The sequence below is a fragment of the Urocampus carinirostris genome, chromosome 7, assembly GCF_059441175.1.
Source record: "Urocampus carinirostris isolate Australia breed hairy pipefish chromosome 7, RoL_Ucar_1.0, whole genome shotgun sequence".
Classification (NCBI taxonomy): domain Eukaryota; kingdom Metazoa; phylum Chordata; class Actinopteri; order Syngnathiformes; family Syngnathidae; genus Urocampus; species Urocampus carinirostris.
This window is the reverse complement of record NC_142355.1, coordinates 95,399-114,372: the sequence shown is the minus strand read 5'-3', so window position 1 is coordinate 114,372 and position 18,974 is coordinate 95,399. Positions and strand designations below refer to the sequence as shown.

Below are 18,974 nucleotides of genomic sequence, written 5' to 3'. Positions count from 1 at the left end.
ATATAAAAGCATTTGATCGTCGAAATTGTGTTTGCTGACGATTTTACAATATTAAGCTTGGGACAGAAATTGTACAAAGAAATGACCTTGGAACTTAACAAAGTGAAAGAATGGTTTGATTAAGGCAAACTATCATCAAATGCCTCCAAAATAAAGGTCACGGTATTTAGAAAATGCTAAATGCAGATAAAGATAGGTAACGTTTCAAGAGAAAGAGTTTACGTTTCTCAAAGTAATTATTCGCCGTAACATTAGCTGGAGTATAATATACTAAAGTCTACTATGGAAAGGCTACAAAAATACAACAGAACTACGAAAGAAATGCTGCTGCAGAAATACTCCAAAAGTGCAGTAACACTACAGAAATTCTACAAAAATCCAACTACGGTAATACTCCTTCGCGGCTCGCGGATCCTTTAACCACCTGGGTTGTCGGCGTATCACTTACCATGGTGTGTCTTGGGCAAGTACAGCCTGGCGTTGCCCATTTCTTTCCGGCCCGGTATTTTGGGTAGGGGTACGCTCCCCCACATGAAACACATAGTACTGCTTTCCGTGCTTACCGGTAGCAGGAGAAGCCTCCAGGTCTGGCTCCGAAACAGAATATTCATCACCCGGTCGCCGTTTTTTTCCGGTGCGCCGGGTTCGTCTTGCTCGACGGAGATGACCTCGGTAAAAAAATCCGATTTATAGAGCAGTATTTTTGGATGAGAGCGTTACTGTAGTCAGGTCACGTCAAGTCGGTCCTGGTATTTTTGCAGTAGTTCTGTAGTATTTTTTTCTTCTCCGAACGATGACAAAATAAAATGTTCGGTCCGTGTTCTGAAGCACTAAATTTGATTTTTAGTTTTGTCTTCATTTTGTTGCAGACACCCAAAGGGACAGTAGGGGCAAGGTTGGCAGGAAAAAAACATTTTTAGGACGAGCGCCACATTTACTATATATTTTGATGGTATTTGTAGCATTTTTTGTTTGGCGGGGCGTAGTTTGCGCAGCCCCGACCTGGATGCTCGACACCCTCAAAGCTCTCCAGCTAAAACGGCCATATGTCCTTTTTGTAGGTTTGTTGAACAGCAGGGGGCGCTATCGCCCCGGACGCGACGAAGATCACACATCAAGTTGAAGAAGAAGACTTTGTTTTGTTTGAAATGGCCGATGAGCGACAGTCGTTGAAGCTCCTCGGTTTTTTTGTTGCTGTGAGTTGAGGAAAAGTCCCACAAGAAGAAAGAACCTAGCGGAAATGGCGGACGCTAAGGTTGGAGCCGGTTAGGGACCCATTTTGTGGCCATTTTGGACGTCTTTGGAAGGCCTCAAGATGTCGGTGGTGCTCGACAAGAAGGCGCCGGGAGCTCTCGTCCAAGACTTCCCCGCTCAAGGTAAAAGTCATAAGAGCGGTCAGTGGCGGTTCTATACTCCATTACTGCCCGGGCGAGACCACCCCCGTGCCCCCTTTTTGGGCTGCAATTTAGGCTTTGAAACCGATTTTAGGGTTGGAAGATTGGTTTTGAAAATCTTTAAAAGTGCTTGAATTTGGGTATGAAAGAAAAGTGTATGAACCCTAATTTACATTTGTCAGGCACAATCCTCAAATTCTTTATCTATTTATGTTCTCGTGGCAAAACGTACGTGTACCAAATCTACAATTCATGTCATCATAGCCTTATAGGCTTGATCGTGACTTGAATCTTACAGAGGCGAGTCAGACTCTGTTTCGTTCAACTGTCGGGTGTGCTCTTTCAATGTTCACGCGTCATCCAGTTACTGCCATTACCGATTTGGTAATTTTGCAAGTCGTCTTTACAAGTTTTGTTACCTAGAGGTTGACGCTGTCATTTTTATTGGTTAGCGCTCCAAACAGAGACGCTATTGCGCACGAGCGACTGTCGGCAGATTCTAATGGTGTAAAGATGCCTCGCTCCGTCGGAAAAACCCGTCTGCGACAGTAGTTGACGATGGAAATCGTCCTTGTCTATTTCCGCTACCGATTTTTGTCGAGAATGTCGATGAATCGTCGCATCCCTCGCCGAGACCTGGTTAACTGTGTATCTTTTGGCAGATGTCCCGGCGGAGGTCCAGGACGCTCGTCCGCGGGTGGACGCATGGCGTCTGTCCCGGAAAGAACTGGAGGACAACTTTCTCAAGCTGCAAGATGATTCGCTGCTCCTCAAACAGCACATCCATCAGCAGGATGACAAGATCAGGAAGTAAGACGGGCCTGGTCTCACTCTCATTTCACTCTCTTCTCCCTCACCGCATGTTTTGAATTGTCAGGCTGGGCCCCAAGTTGCTGAAGCCGGTGGAGAACCGGCGTCGCTCTATTTATTTTGTACCGTGCCTAAATCAAAAGCCGCAAACGCGTGTTGTCGCTCGTCAGGTTGGGCACCAAGTTGCTGAAGCTGGTGAAGGACCGTCGTCGCATGGAGCGGCTGGCGGGGGGCGCCGCACCGGTCGGGCGCAATACCAACAAGGACCTAGTGGAGGAGCTCCAGGACAAAGTGCAAACGCTAGAGGCAGACAACAACAAGCTGAAGCAGCGTTTGCTAGCCGCCAAACGCCAGCATCAGCTGACTGCCCCGTTTCAAACGCGGGGGACCCCCGGGAAACGTCACCACGGGCCTTCGCCCACGCCGCCCAGACGTGAGTTCTGGCATCCCCATGCGGCGAGATGGATAGGATAGATGGATACTTTATTCATAACTCAATAAAGTATCTACCTATCTACTTACCTATTTCGAACTAAAGATCTATCTAACATGAAAAGATGTACGCCAGTCCTGCCATTTAGTGGTCACATGATATTTGTGGTAACACGTCCCCTCCGTCCTTTTAGATATCTCGAGCTACGAACGATTGCAAACTCCATGGTGTTTATTTGTTCAGTCAGCCCCTCCCCCCGTCATGACATTCGGTCGTTGCGGGTTTTGTCCCGCCCCTCCTGCACTGCAATTAGACGGCGGAATAAAACGTGACACGGACGAGCTGAGTTTCCCCAAGTTGAGCATTTTTGACTCTCGACAACTAGAAAAGGATAACGATCGCGTTTCGGAGCGGACCGTATCCGGGCCTCGCCCCAAAAATATACACAAAAGAGTAGAGAAGTTGATGGAGAGGGAGACGTCGTTTAATAATATTCGTCAGCGTTCAAACAGCGTTCTCATTCTTCTCTCGGATACATCAGCTTTTATACCCTCCGTTTCACGTCAGGCATGTCACGTGTTGCTTTTCCCGGATTGGTACGTCCTTTCCGACGACGCGCTTGTTTTCCTCCGAGTGAGTGCGCGCTGTCCGTTTCGTAATGGCGGCTGGTCAAAATCTTTTCGATGACGTGTTTTTCTAAATCGAGCCGAGTGTGATCGCTTCGCTAACATTTGCTTCACTAACCTTAACTCTGGAATTTCCTGTCTAAACAAGTGTGTCCTCATTCCGTCTGAGTATTCCATGACACGCATTGTAATAACATCCCGTAAAGCAATGAAGAAGAACCGGCATCCCGTCCTTTACAAAAATGTGTGCAGGCGCTCGGAGCGCGGCGGGGGACGAACGCCCGGCGAGGGGACGGCCCACGGCGCAGCTGCAGCAAATGCTGGACCTTGAGCGAGAAAAGAACGGAAATCTGTAAGCGCCGCGGTAACGGCTCCCTTTTGGCGTGCCGCCCTGACGGCGCCATCTGCCGTTTTGCAGAGAGAACGCCGCGGAGTCGCTAGAGCGTCGCGTGGCTCAGCTGGAGGAAGAGAAACAGATGGTGCTTCGGCAGCTCAACAAGTCCCAACTCAGGTACAAAGATGACGACCGCGAGAATCCGTCTTTCCCATAGGATTCACTGAGACCCTCGTGGGTGGACAGTCTAGGGGATCCAGGGAAAAAATGGTGTTGGTTTTGCACAGACCCCTAAAATATCAATTAAAATGTGTTCAACAAAATCTCATTAATCCATATTGAATATTCGTTTTCGGAGTATTCAGAACGTTGAATAAAGAGCTTACGTTTTGCCTTCTTCTGTCGGCAATAGACAAAGCACTCTGCTTTGGAGCCCTTCATAAGTCCAAATTTGGATCTCTATTTTTTCAATTTCCTTTCTTTTTGTCCTCTTTATTGCATTTTTTTTCTTCTCTCTTGACCTGTGCCAGTGCCGCTAAAGACCCCCTCCCCCTGGTCAGTGAACAAATTAGCGCAGAGTTGAAACCACGCATATTAACCGAAAGTGCGCGAGAGGACAAAAAAGGCCTCAAACGAGATCGCCGTGGCGATTGGGGATTTTTTTTATACAATGACCTATTTTTAAGTATAGATTTAAGAATATTGTACAAGTTTAGTAGACTCTGACAGGACCGATCAAACCCTGGTGGCTCACCAAAGACTTTCAATGATGATAGCGGCCATGTTGCGCATGATAACGTTGTGATAACGTCTGCCGCGACAGGTCGGACATCAACGAGAAGGTGTCCCTGATCAAGCTACAGAAGCAACTTTCGGAACGTTGCCGCGCCGTCGGGGAGCTGGAGGAACGCTTCCTCAAACTGAGAGAGGTAAGGCCACGCCCCCCACACCCCTCATGCCCCGCCTACCTTTATGCACCGCCCCCAAAACCCTGCATAAATCGGGGGTTTGACCTTTTTTGTTGCTTATTTGTAAATAAACAATTTCTAATGTTGGCACTATTATAAGCTGGGCCTGACAATCGGCCTGCTTCTTTTAACGTCCATGCTGGCATCTTACGGTTGAACTATTTACTAGGGGTGCAACAACAAATCGATCGAATGGATTTTTAAGTGTTGGCGACGGACCTCTTAGTGGATTTGTTGTGACGGGAGATGCTTGTAGTACCGCTTTAATATCCGTTTTTCAATGCAACTGGCAAAATAGAGCTTTTTCAGCCTGTACGCTGCCTAGGGAAGAAGAAACTGTCTCTTTTTCTTTTTTCATTTTTTTTTTTTTTTAATATTTTTTTTTTCACTTTTCTTCTTTTTCTTTCTGTTTTTTTTTTTTTTTTTGATAAGTGTCTCTTGTTCCTCCCTGTTTAGTGCACACTAAAAGGTAGCAGGTTCAAAGAGGTGGTGGCCAGGGCGGGAAGTCAAGTCACATTTATTTATGACGCCCTTAATCACAAAAATGTCTCAAAGGACTGCACAGGATTACAATGACACAATGACCTGATCTTAAACCAACATGCGGGCAAGGAACAACTCAAAAACCTCAGCGTGAGGAAAAAAGAGAAACCTTGAGAAAGGACCTCACATGTGGTCATCCCCCTTCCAGCATTGACCAGGGTGAATTACCATTAGCATTACTGTACACAGAATAGTAAACATTAGGTTAGATGTTGAAGATGTCCGGAAAAAGCATGACACCAACGACGCCCCCAGCCTGTAAACTAGTCCAGAAAGTCTATGACGGCCACGACGCAGAAGACTCTTTGATACAGTCAATGGCTCTGTTGCGGTATGGCAGAAGGGAAATGTCCTCCAGACTGGGCAGAGAGCAGCCAATGATGATCTCTGCTGTCTCGACGTGTTTTTTTTTTTTTTTTTCTGCCCGTGACGGATCTGCCTTTTTTCTCAGAGCGGCCACGCCCATAAAGCGTGCTACGAGGCGGCGGCGGCGAGGTTGGGCGAGCTAACGGTCCAGTTGAGGGACGAGCGTTCCGACAAACTCCGACTCCAGACGCGGTTGCAGACCGAGCAGCTGGCGCAGGCTAAGATGCGACAGGTGCCGACTCCGCCTCCCGGCCGCCTCATCGGCCGGGCCTTCCGCCACGCTCGCCTCATTGGTCGCCTCTGCTCACGACTCCACCCATAGTTGCAGGAGCGCGTGGACGAGCTGGAGCAGGAGAAGGAAGGTCTGAAGGAACACAACCAGAAGCTTCTTAACGGGTGAGACGCCGCAATACGGCCGTTTTGAAATCCAGGAGAATTCTGGCGGCCCGCCAGGGTTCAATTGATCCCGCCGGAGTCTCGTGAACATGTATGATTCAAAAATATCGTCTTTTTAAATATATGCGAAGTTGATCGAAATGACTTTTGGATATTTCCTTCTATGATTGACCGCGTGGGGCCTCGGTGCGCTACATAACTCTGTCGGAAGGAATCTCGCTCAGTCACGAAAGCCTGCGCTCTCATTGGTGTGTTGTCACGTTTGTCCCGCCCCGCACGGACTGTGTCTAAACGGCCGGTGATACGTGACCGTGACAAGCGTTGCGTTATCCCCAAACCGATTTTTCAACTCGGGGCAAATATAACAAAAGGTTCATTGGCGAGTGCCCGGTGCCTCGTCGCCCTGCCGGCGTTCTCCGCAAGAGTGTCAATAGGTGGCGTTGCGAGCAATTCATGAAATTGTCTCAGAGCAGGAAGACACTTTGGAGGACACGGGCTCCGACCGTAGCTCATAGGTTGAGCTTTACGATAACCTCCTGTGAACCATTGAAGAAGAACGGCATCCTATCATAGCAGCGATCACAAAAGCAGCCGTATCGATATTTAATTCCGGCATATGAGTATTGCGTTGAATTCCATTGAAAACTCATATTGGTGATTAGGTCTGTTTACTCACCACTGTGTGTGTGTGTGTATATATATATATATATATATATATATATATATATATATATATATATATATATATATATAATGAATACAATACTAATCAAAAAATGTTTTTTAGGTGGCAACTTTTTCCCCATTCTCCCTTTTTATGCTTACAACAAAATACTACTACAGAAATACTCCAAAATTACTACAATACTAAGTATCAAATCCACTGCTTAAAAACATTGACCTCATATATTATTTTGCTTTCATTCCAAAAAGAAAAAAAATCCGATAGAAATATTACTAAAGTACTACTTCAGTAATGCTACAATAAAAAATTGACCCAATAAAAACTACATTAGAACTACTGTAATACAGAAATATTATGTCCGAAATACTACAATTGAAATTCTTCAAAAAATACTTTTACAGAAATATTATTACTTAAGTAAAACAAAAATACCAGTAACACTAATATTAAAATACTACGACAGAAATAAAATGACAAATACTGCGATGGAAATACTTCAAAAACAATTTTAGCGAAATATTACAGAAATACTATGATACAAAAAGACGACTACACATTTGTTAAGACGGGAATACTACAGAAATATTATGACAAAATAATACTACTACAGTAATACAAAAATACCAATACAGAAATGTTATGACAGAAATACTATGACTAAAATTCTGCAAAAATACTACTTAAGAAATACAACCAAGGAAATACTACATCTTTACTAAAAGACTCTGTCGTAATTAGTGAGTAGATATTGCAAAAGGAAAACAACGCGTACTTTCATTGACAAATGAGAAAAACACTAGCCAATATTTGCAGCATGATGGAGGGACGGGGCCAAAGTTCCGAGGAACGCAGACTTCGGGAGAACGTGGCCCACCTGGAGGGGGCGCTGGAGGCTGACCTGAGGGACAAGGAAGCCCTCCTGGCGCAGATCATCACCCAAAAAGGTACCCCGACATCGATACCTTTCAACTTGAGTAGACGCTCAACGAGAGAGGACAACAATGGATTTTGAACTTGCGCGAGGACGGAGAGGGAAGCCTCCAGATAAGGAATTCCGATCCCTTCGAATTGTCTTCTTTTTCTTAAATGTCCGAGCAAACTTGCCCTAAAGGGTGTTCGAAATTAAAACGGCGACACGATTGCCTGATAGAGAAAATGATGTCCAAAATCGATGAACTACACCCATGTACATTGTGCACTTCCGGGCGTTCACGCAAAGTCTGTGAATAAGAACGTCGAGCGACATCGATCCCGACCAAACACCTTCAAAAGGCAACATTAATTTACAGGATGCCGGCTTTCCGGCAATGCAAAATGATTCTTTTCATACGGATGAATTGTACTATTATAAAGGTTACATTTTTCACCGACTGTACCTAACAGTCAGTGCAGTAGCAGCAGAGCGTGCGGCAAATGCAGCCGGTATCTGCCTCATGGATCTGTTACCTTTCAAATGACACATCATTAGAATGGAACAGGCTCCTATCCGGAAGGGAGCCGTCTCTCTTGCTCGGCTTCAAAGAGCCGGTTCATAGAGCCGTTACGTTTGGAATGACACATCAATAACTTGAAGTGAGCCAGCTCTTGAACGCTGCGGAGCGGGCTCCTATCGATCTTTTCAAAGGGCTTCTATGTTCGCCAAGGAGGCATCACTCTAGGGAAGGGAGGCAGTTCCGGATCGGCGGGGAGACGCTTATCGAGTTCACTGACGACACATCGGACTCGAGAAGAAGGGCCGGAAAGTGTCAGGTTTGACTTGGGCTTGAGCGCAGCCTCAAATGTGCCCGGTTCCTCTCTGTGTTCAGACGCCTGCGAGAAGGCCGGCCGAGAAAACGGCCGACTCGAGCAGCAGCTCCTACAGCTCCGGCGGGAAACGGAGGAGCTCGGACGCCGCGCCGACGCCAAGGTGAGCGGACCGACTTCCGGCGCCCGTCTCCGATCGATAATCGGAATGTTGGGAATGTTGTCAGCAAGGAGAGGCGAGAGAAGCCGCTCGCGCCCACCAGGAAACGATCCAGGAACTGGAGAAAGTCCGCCAGCTGCTGGCCTCGGAGACTCGCATCAGCGCCGACCTCAAGGTAGCGTCGGCCGGGACGATCGACATCCGGGTTCCGTGAGACTTTTGGACCGAGAGCCGAAGAGAGCTGTTCCGTCAGATTTTGGGTTTGGGGCATCGAGACAAAAACGAAACCTAACTCGAGTCGTGTTTATTTCCGATGCCCTAAATCCCAAAAAGTCTCGTAGGTTCTGACTACTAATACACGGACATGTCTAGGTCAGGGCCTCCCTTCATCACAACAGACTCCGTGTATGCGGTTGAAAGTACTGAATAATTGGATCCATTGAAACGTCAAATACAGCCAGTAAAGACTTCATTCAAATATACGGATAAGAATAAGATGCTTTATTACGACCGAGCTGCAGCCCAAAATGTCCACGCAAAATTCAAAGTGTACGCTAGGCTCTAAGCTCTCCATGGATTTAGGTGGAGCTGGACGACGTCCGAAGAAAAACGGAAGCTGAGGAAAAGTCGCGAGCGCTGCGGTCGGAGCAACAAACGCAGATGTTGGAGGCCAAAATCCGCACGCTGGAAGGTACGGGACACGCTCGCTATACATTTCGCTAGTCTTCACCTTCTTCAATCGCAACAAAACAAACAAAATATGGCCCCTAAAAATACAGATATGTTTCACATTTACTAGACGGTCAAAATAAAAAGAGAAGACATCGAGGGGATTTTAACTTGCAAGGAGAACAGGAGAGGACTGTAAAAATCGACAACCTTGAAATGCCAAATTCCAGATCTAAAATTCTTCCTCTGTTGTCCTAGGTTACAGAAAGCAGATCCGTTCTTAAGACAATTGGCCAAAAAACAACCCAAGAAAATCACCCTAAAATATCAAAAAAAATGACCACAATATGACAAAAAACCTCGAATGATACAGTCCCAAAATGAAAAGTTTTTTTTTTAATGATTTTACATATATATACATATAGATATACATATATATATTTGACAGACAGAAAATGACCCCAAAACAAACTAAAGTTGGCCACGAAACTGACCAAAAATCCTACCAAAAAAATGTCTAAAATATGATTTAAAAAAAACTGGGCAAAAATAATCCAAAAGAAACGCAAAAACTCACCCTTAAAATGAACCAGAATCTATTAACAAACAGCCACTAATGAATCCCCAAAAATGAAAAATTACACAACAAAAAACACTTAAATCCAACCAATAATTGACAACAACGAAAAAACCCGACGAAAGAAACTACCCAAAAACAAATTGACCCCCAAAAAATAAGCAAACGCGCCCAAAATTGTCCTCCCGTTTTCCGCCTCTCGTCGCAGAGCGTCTCGGTGAGACGGCGGACGGTCAACGGGCTCAAGAAGGCGTCCCGGGATCGAACCCGGGAGCGAGCCCGGCATCGGCGGACGCGGAGACGCTGGTGGAGGTCCAGGTGGTGGGCGCCTCCCTCTCCCCGAGCGCCCTGGAGCTCCTGGAGGACCCGCAAGCCGTGACCTTCTGCACGTACCGCTTTTACCGCTTCTCTCTTCACGCGACGCCGCTCGCCACGGGCGGGACGCCGCGCTACGGCTACACCTCGCGTTACGCTCTTAGCGCCGGCCGGGACTTCCTGTCCTACCTGGCCGAGGACCGACTCACCGTGGAATTGCATCGAGCGCTCGGAATCCGCTGGAAGACCGTGGCGAGCGCCGCCTTGGACCTGCGCCGTCTCCTGCGGGACGGGGCCATGGCCGGCACCGTGGCCCTGATCGGTGAGGAACCCCCCAAAAAATCTTTCTTTCTTACTCTCACTTATAGTTCATTTTCGAGTGGTCTTCACCTGTTTCTTTTCAAAGTTCAAACAGAAGCCAGACTCCCCAAAACACCGCCACAATTTGTACACGAACAGACCCGACCATTTACTAGAAACAAACAAGAATGAAACCAAAATAACCATGATACAACAGAAAATGACAGAATATTGACCCAAAAAAGCTGCGAAAAATTGAACCAAAAACTGCCAAAATCCAAGTCAAGTCATGTTTATTTAAATAGCAATTAATCACAAAAATTTTGTACCAGCTGAAGGCTCTTGATTTTGGACTTCGGGAGACCGGAGAGAAGTGCATGACAGTCATCTAGACGGGAGGCAACAAACGCGTTAATTATAATCTCCGCATCCGACGGAGACAGCATAGGACCAATTTTAGCAATGTTGCCAAATGGAAGAAAGCTTTTCTAGTCATATTCTTCACTTGTGTTTCAAAGGACACATCGGAGTCACATATGACACCTACATTTTTAACTGAGTCACTCTGGGTGATATTACATTTGTCAATATTCAGAGCCGCTTTTGAGAACGAGTCATGCATTTAGATGGACCGATAACGAGCGTTTCGGTCTTTTCAGGGTTAATGCGCAAGAAGTTGGGTGACATCCACTCTTTGATCTCAGTGAGGCAAGCCTCCAAATTTCCACAGTTTAGTGTGGCAGATTCCTCCATCGGGAGATGTAGTTGAGTGTCATCTGCGTCGCAATGGAAACTGATATTATACTTGCGAATAATATCACCTCATGGAAGTATGTCAATGCTGTAAAGAAGGGGGCCAAGTACTGAACTCTGCGGAACACCACAGGTAACACTAACACGCTCAGAGGTCATTTTGCTATATTTCACACAGTGCGTCCTATCTTAGAGCTAGGATCCGAACCATGAGAGGACGGTTCCTGCGAGACCAATCCGTTTTTCCAACCGTTCTAGTAAGATATTATGGTCCACAGTGTCAAAAGCAGCACTAAGGTCCAGCAGTAGTAAGAGTGATGAAGCCCTGGAGTCCATTGCCAGTAGAAGATCATTGGTCACCTTAATCAGGGCTGTCTCAGTAGAGTGGTTAGCCCCGAATCCCGATTGCATGGATTCAAAAAGGTTGTTATCGGGTATAAAATCATGACCAAAAAAAGAAATATTGACCATGTATGATATAGAAAACAACTCGAATACAAAAAAATGACCAAAACATAGGAAAAAAAAATTCGAAATGAACCAAAAAAATACCAACTTATGACAAAAAAAGCCTATTCTTTGATTGGTTATGCAATCATTCCATATCTGTTGAATAGACTCTCTTCCCGCAATCTTCCCCTCCTTGATCGTTTCAAACCATAAACGACAGTTCATCGGAGCAGGGCTAATATATACGAGCTCTGCTTCTTGAACCGTTTAGTCACAAACATTGCTAAATTTGGTCAATGCCGAATTGCTTTAAGTTCTTTTTATTTTGTTCGGAATCCGATTCGGCCTTCGGGTAGCGCTCACGCTTTCCCACCCCGATTCATTCGCCCCACGTTGTGTCTTGCAATCATCATGAAGGAAGCGATTCTGAAAACCTGTTTTATTTTAGCTTTAAATGATCGATTTTGGGGCAGCACGACGGCGCAGTGGTTAGCGCGTGTGCGGCACAGTTCTGAGTTCATGAGATCGAACCCCCTGTGTGGAGTTTGCATCTTCTTCCTGTGCTTGCGTGGGTTTTCTCCGGGCACTCCACTTTCCTCCCATGTTCCAAAAACATGCATGTCAGGTTCATTGGCCGGTCCAAATTGTCCCTAGGTGGGAATGAGCGAGCGAGTTGTCTGTCCCTGTGTGCCCTGCGATTGGCTGGCAACCAGTTCAGTGTGTCCCCTGCCCACTGCCCCAAGATGGCTGGGATGGGCTCCAGCACCCCCGCGACCCTATTAGGGATAAGCGGTGCAGATAATGGATGGACGGATGATCGATTTTGCAGTTCGTTGCTCTAGAATCCAACCAGTTGCGTTATTTATTTGTGTCTAACGAGTTGTTTTATTGACACGGCAAGGAAAACTGAATCGAACGAAAGAATAAATATCATTGTTGACAAGAGAAACTCTCATTTCTAATTAGCAAAGAAGAAACCTTGTGGAGAAAAAGGGGCGTTGAAGAGAGAGGGCAACGTTGTGATGATTTGGAGAAAGGCAGTCCGTGTATTGTTGCGCCTCAATTTACCTGAATGAATGTACCAAGCTTCACCGCTAACCCTAAAAGCAGCCGGCATATTGTCCATTTTGTGCCCGAGTTATTTAGACGGTCACGGCCGCAGGAGGCATTTGGGGGCCCTGCGCCCCGAGGGAGGGTGCCCCTCGGGCGAGAGCCGGCGCTCGTCCCTCCGCGCCCCTTCCTTGCCGGAACACGGATATAGATCGACCTTGTTACGACGGAAAACTTTGTCGGTCGGCTCCAGTAATTCCATCACCGAGAGTCACCCGAACAGTTTTCTTGCGGATGCGGAGCGTGGCGCTTGAGTCTATAGACGGGATGCAAACGGGGGAGAGCTTTACATGGCGGGCAGGTATTCAGTCAGAGTATCTCTACACCGACTTTTTTCAGGAACCGAAGGCCGAGGCGCCTCCTTCGGGTCTTTGGAGTACTGGATCAAGCTGCGCGACCCGATCGCCGACGGGAAAGCGGCGCTCGGCGCCGACGCCGAACAGGTACGTGGAGGCCCGGCCTTCGAGCGCCGCGCCCTCGGTCGTCCCTCGCTTAACGCTCCGCCCCTTCCGAGATGGGGCCGGGCGCGGCGGAGAAGGACCTGCTGGTGGAAGTCCGCGGCTGTAGCGGTCTCGGTTCCGGTCGCTCGGCAGCGCCCAGTCCTTACGTGGTCTACAAGTTCCTGCGCTTCCCCGATCACGCCACGGTAGAGGACGGCGAGCGGCCGACCTTCGCCGACGTGGCCGTCTACCGCTTGCTCGCCGACGGGCAGCTCCGACGCCGTCTGGACTCCGAGACGCTCGCCTTCTACGTCTTCGACTACAAGGAGACCCGCCCGGAGCGCTATTTGGGGAAAGCCGTCGTCCCTCTGGCGCCGCTCAACCGGGACGCCGAGATCGCGGGTGAGATTTTCAAATTCTATTTGCAGTTCCTTGATCGGCCAGCTCTTTCTCACCTCCCCACTTTTCGGCCCGTTTTGGACCCTTTTTTGGCCTGGTTCCTTGGACTGTTTTGGATCGTTTCAAAACACTTTTTCCCAACACTCTTTTGGCCCATGCGTCGCACCTTTTACGCCTTTTTGGGCCTATGGTCCCCCCGCCTTTTTTTTGTGCCCTTCATTTTTTTTTCGCTCTTTCCCCGCCTTTTTTTGTGCCCTTCTGCATTTTTTTTCCCTTTCCCCGCCTGTTTTGGCTTTAGTTCTCTGCAATTTTTCCTATTCACGTTTTATGCCGTTACCTCCAAGGCACTTTCGACCTCCGGGACGAGTCCGGGGGCCACGCCGGCCGTATCGAAATCGCCCTCAGGTGGGACACGCCCTCCGAGGAGGCCCCGCCCCTCCGGACTCAAGAGGGGGCGGAGCCGCAACACGCCTCCAACCGGACGTCCGCCCATCCGCGTCCTGCTCGGGAGCCGCCGGCAGCCAAGAAAGTCACCTTTCGAGAAGCCCCGCCCCCTCATCTCCAGGTGAGGCCCTTTTGGGTGTCCTTTAGTGTCCTTCACCCTCAACTCTGATGCCGTTTAATTGCACTTAATGAAGCTGCGATTGGCTGGCAACCAGTTCAGGGTGTCCCCTGCCCACTGCTTGGAGATGGCTGGGATGGGCTCCAGCCCCCCCGCGACCCTAATGAGGATAAGCGGTACAGCTAATCAGATGAGATGAGATGAGATGCCGTCGGACGCTTGATAAACGGTCGTGACACGTGCCACATATCGTTAGAAAGTTCAAACTCTTTGGATTCAAGATATGATTTCAAAATGGACACATCAGCATTGGTCTGAAACCAGTTACCCTAAAACTATAAAGTAGGTATAACTCACCCAAAATACCATAGTTGCAGGGAATGGTTTCACATTATATTCACGAGAGTCCAGTGAATTCAACGGTGTCAAATCTTGACTCCAAAACACACTATAATACCAATAGAAAAAAAATGCCTAAAAGCATTCGTACATGGTTTGACCACCCTTGTTGTAATCCGTTTGGTTCCAAAAATCCTCCTTTTTAATGAATCAGACTGGTCAGATTTCTTCAAGTATAGCTATTCCTCTCTGACCTTTTGATTGCCACTGCTCTCGGCCAATTGCAACTTTTTATGATCACGGTCCTTAGCCTGTGACGACCTATGAGGGCCTGTCAGGAGAAAACTGTCACGACCTACTTTAGCTTCAAAAAGTTTTAGCCAATAGTGACCGATTCAAATGTGGATCGACGCATCGGTTCGCCAAAGAAAATCTCAATTATATCGCACAATTTTACAAGCTGTATTGAGAATCCGGGGTGTATTTTTACGCTCGATCATCAAGAGCAAGTCAGCACACTCGATGATTGACTTCCGGAAGGAGAAGTCAAACGTTTACAACGCTCTCACAATGTCTGAAAGTTGGCCAGAGAAAATACATATTTGCAAAGGTTTTAGTGTAACATCATATTTAGTTTTTCAGAGTGTGATCAAATTAGACAAGGTACCAGGTAAACCTTCAAGCTATTGTCCATGCCCATATTCCACTCATCTGCAGGCAAGTGAACGTAAGGCGAGAATTAAAAACCTCAATGTCGGTAGCACGTGCAGTGGGGACCAAACGTCGAGAGTCTTCCTTTCAAAAGAGAACGGTTCAAGGACAGAATTGAATTTGGGTGCTAGGATCGGGATTCCAGGCCGATTTGACCGGAAGGCGAAGGGGTTAAGGGCTGTTTTTGGTGCCCGCGCCCTCCTCACTTTTCGGCGCCCCGGACGGAATGCGCAGGGGCCTCATCATTCTTCTACGTTTCCAGGCCGTGCCGGACCAGGAGGAAGACGAAGACATCTCAGAGGGTCAGCTCCTCCCGCTTTGCCCGTCTGAACTCGGCGAGCCGATCGGTGAGTTCCGATCGCCCCGCCCCGGAAACGCAGACCGATCCGAAGTCGCTTTTTGTTCCGTCAGCTGGCGGTGCCGAAGGACGCGACGGCGAATCCGACGGCGAATCCGACGGCGACGACGCCATCGTGGCCGGGCGGGCGCCGCAGGTGGGCGCCGTTGCGCAGAAGCCGCCTCCCGTTTGCCGCCACGCACGTCGGGACGTTTTATTTAATTTTTTTTGGCGTTCAGGGCGGCCAGCGGGTGCGCGTGGAGGTGGAGTGCCTCACTTTGGAGGCGGAGTCTCGCTTGTGCCGGGACGCCGACGTGGTCCGCCTCTTCGTGGAGTTCAACTTCTTGGACGCGCCCGCTCAGGAAACGCCCGTCTCTCTGCCCAAACCGCCACCGGGGAAAAGCCTCAGCTTCAACTTTAGCAAAGGTTATACGGGGTGGCCATTATTTAGTTTCGCCAATAGTAGAGTTGGCCAGGCAAGGTGCTTTTCAAGCGTCAGTGTTTTGCCCGAGGACACTTTCGCATTTAACTCGGAGGAGACAAGAATCCAACCTGCCGCCTCTTTGCTCTAGCTGCCGCCGCCCACTATTGTCATACTATGAAAATGTCACTTGAGAAATACTCCAAAAATATAAGTACAGAAAAACGCCCATTCCAGCTAGCTTCGGGCAGTGGGCAGGGGACACCCTCAACCGCTCGCCAGCCGATCAGAAAGACGGACAATTGGCTCGCTCGTTCACAACTAGGGACAATTTCAATCGGCTGATTAACCTGGCATGCATGTCTTTGGAATGTGGGAGGAAACCGGAGTGCCCGGAGGAAACCCACGCAGGCACGGGGAGAACATGCAAACTCCGCACAGGATCGGATGACCTCGGAACTGTGTCGCACACGCGCTAAGCACTGCGCCGCCGTGCTGCCCAATTCTATAGTCATCCTACAAAAATAATACTCCGGTATTTATAGAAAAAAAAAACATCAAAAATCAACTATGGAAATTCTACATAAACGCTCTCCAAATACTATTATGAAGATGCTACAGTCATACTAAAATACTTGAGGAAAATCCGATTTTTATACTATAATGCATTACGAAAACGTGTGTGGAAAAGTAACCGATGGCAGTTTGTGATGGGTCGTCAGTGTTCAACGTGGACGCGTCGGACGCGCGGGACGGCGCCCGTCGACGCCAACTTCTGTGGGACGTCCTTCGGGGACGCCGGCCCGACATGGAGAGGTGAGTGGCGGCCAGAAGATGCGGGCGAGCGAGCGACGCTAACGGCGGGCGTGTCTGTCGCCGGGCAGGATTCGTTTCACCGTGGTGAGCGAGCCGCCGGAGGAGGAGGAGCTAGAGCGAGAGTGCGAGGAAGTGGGCGTGGCTTTCCTCCATATACCCGCCCTTCTTCAGCGAGACGAGCGGGTGGCGCGACTGGACTTGCCAGGTCTCCGGAGTTCCGCCTATGTCCTACGTGTCTATGTCGGAGTGAGCGCTCTCGGTAGAGCGGGGGGGCCAGACGCTCGACCCGCGGGCCCGCCAAGGGTGTGGATCCAGCCTGCGAGATCCGCAAAAAATCTCTGTCTGTCTGTCTCGTGTCTGTTTGTCTCTGTCTGTCTCTGTCTTATCGGTTAAATGCTTAAATATGAAAGCGCACGTCTGGAGGTAGTCACGATAACGATAATGATCATCGTGTGTTGCAGTTGTGGACGCGAACGACGGCGCCGCCCCGCTGGGCGTCCTGCGTGTTTCGTTCGAGGGCGTCCGGACGCTGCGCGCCATCTTGGACGGGAGCGAGCCCGGCTGATTCCGGAACGTGGCCGCCGAGCCCTCGTCGAAGCTCTACGATCGGGACGGAGACTCCTTTGTTAAAGATATTTGATATTTGACTCGAGCTGGCCCGCTAGGTTGCTTTGGCTAGTTTTTGCTTTGCGCCATCCGATTTAAAAGCACTCTCGCACACATGATCTACTTTGAACCAGTTCAGACCATCGGGTCGCACATTGGTGAGGCTGAATGGCCCTCCCCCCTCGCGTGAATATCTTAGATAAGACGGACTTGTTCAGCGTCATGCTGAAAAGCTTCCGGAGCTGCGTATTCGATATTTTTGGCATCCGGTGAATAGTTGAAGGAGAGTCTCGTGCTTCTTATTTCTAGAAAAGCGAGCTTTGAAGAAACCAACTTTACGCGGTAGTCACCTTTCTGACACGGAACCCGCAGCAAAGCGCGCCTGTCGGGCACCGTCTTTCACTTAGGACAGAGCTGTCAAAGAAAGACTCACGGAGGCCAGACGAGTTGATCGAAAGGAGAAAATACGGCGAAAGTGAAGAGGGGGGGTGATATTGAGAAATAGAGAGGGTCAAAAGGCCCCGGGCCGCTATCGCTATTGGTGTCGGCAGATGTCGGACGCCCCTTTGGACCACTGACTAGGTAGAGAGGAATAGCCGTCCCTCAGTCTCATTTTGTCAGCTGTAGCGTGTTTCCAATGTCTATGTTATCTGTCAAGAAAACTGTTTCTTCAATCTTGTCACCAAAATTGGACAATGAAGGCATCTTGACATTGCTCCGTAACACAAACATTGATGACTGTTTCTATCAGGGACTGTTTCTTCCACAATATTCCCCCATTTGATACCAAAGCCGTTCTTTGGGCATCAACAGACGATACGTAGACATCTTCAGTAATTGACACAAGAAATGATCTGAAATTATTATCCACGTCCGGTTGATGGCTTCCTGCTCCAAAATCTCGAACGGAGAACGCTCTCCAACCTGCAGACTACTTCGTGGCTCTCGGAATCACTCGTAGCTTTTTCAGAGCAAAGGTTCCGAGCAGGAACATCGGAGAAATTCAAAAGAAGGGGCAAGTCTGTGCCTGACTTTGTATAATACCAATAGAACCTTAAAAGCACATCAAACTGACAGACAGCCGGTGCATTCAACTTATCTCTGAAGTACCCGTTTTGGTTTTCGGTTTTCATAAAGTCATCTGTTCTCCGGTGTCTCCTTTCACAGACATCTGAGCCTTCATAGAGCCGGTGCATTTAAACTGACTTAATGGCACACGGTCATGGTTAGTCATTTAGGTCAACGTGGGATCATACAGAAGTCCTCAGGGAACTTGTGCAGTCCGTTGGCTGAGCTGAGAAAACGGGGGGGAATACTTTTACAACGCTTATTTTCTAGTTTGTTGTTTTGAATATAATGTGAAATGAAAATGAAATTCGCTTCTCGATTGTGTCTTTTGTCGATTCTTGGGAATTCTTTTCACATCATTTTCGCTTTAAGTTTGAAGCATCATACGTAGCAATAAGACAAAGCTTTTTTGGGGGGGGCGATACTTTTGCTAAGGTCTGCTCGAATATTGTTTTCATCGGGACGACACGGGTATCCGTTTGAGATGTGTTCAAAACGGAATCTTTTTGGCCACTTGCATAAAACCGTCGTGCCTTAGGCACGTATGGCGAAGTTCCTAAAAATGCCGACTGATTTCCCCTCTTCTTCTCGTCGTCCCAAATAAAGCACAAGGTGTTTGTTCTACACGTGTTTGTCTTTTGTC

At 48.3% G+C, this 18,974-nt stretch overlaps 1 protein-coding gene across 1 annotated transcript; it reads left to right on the top strand.

Annotated features, from left to right (window-relative positions):
• The first annotated feature begins 1,114 nt into the window (after positions 1 to 1,114).
• LOC148362016 (protein fantom-like) lies at positions 1,115 to 18,955 on the top strand. The gene is made up of 22 exons (XM_088339407.1): positions 1,115 to 1,376; positions 2,057 to 2,204; positions 2,375 to 2,637; positions 3,516 to 3,615; positions 3,682 to 3,774; positions 4,421 to 4,526; positions 5,560 to 5,706; positions 5,797 to 5,870; positions 7,369 to 7,499; positions 8,361 to 8,461; positions 8,526 to 8,633; positions 9,041 to 9,149; positions 9,913 to 10,341; positions 12,972 to 13,075; positions 13,147 to 13,474; positions 13,816 to 14,036; positions 15,346 to 15,430; positions 15,495 to 15,577; positions 15,660 to 15,846; positions 16,564 to 16,657; positions 16,726 to 16,862; positions 17,119 to 18,955. Exons 1-22 carry the CDS (start codon positions 1,316 to 1,318, stop codon positions 17,220 to 17,222), a joined length of 3,213 nt encoding a protein of 1,070 aa, XP_088195533.1. The 5' UTR covers positions 1,115 to 1,315; the 3' UTR covers positions 17,223 to 18,955.
• The last annotated feature ends 19 nt before the right edge of the window (positions 18,956 to 18,974 follow it).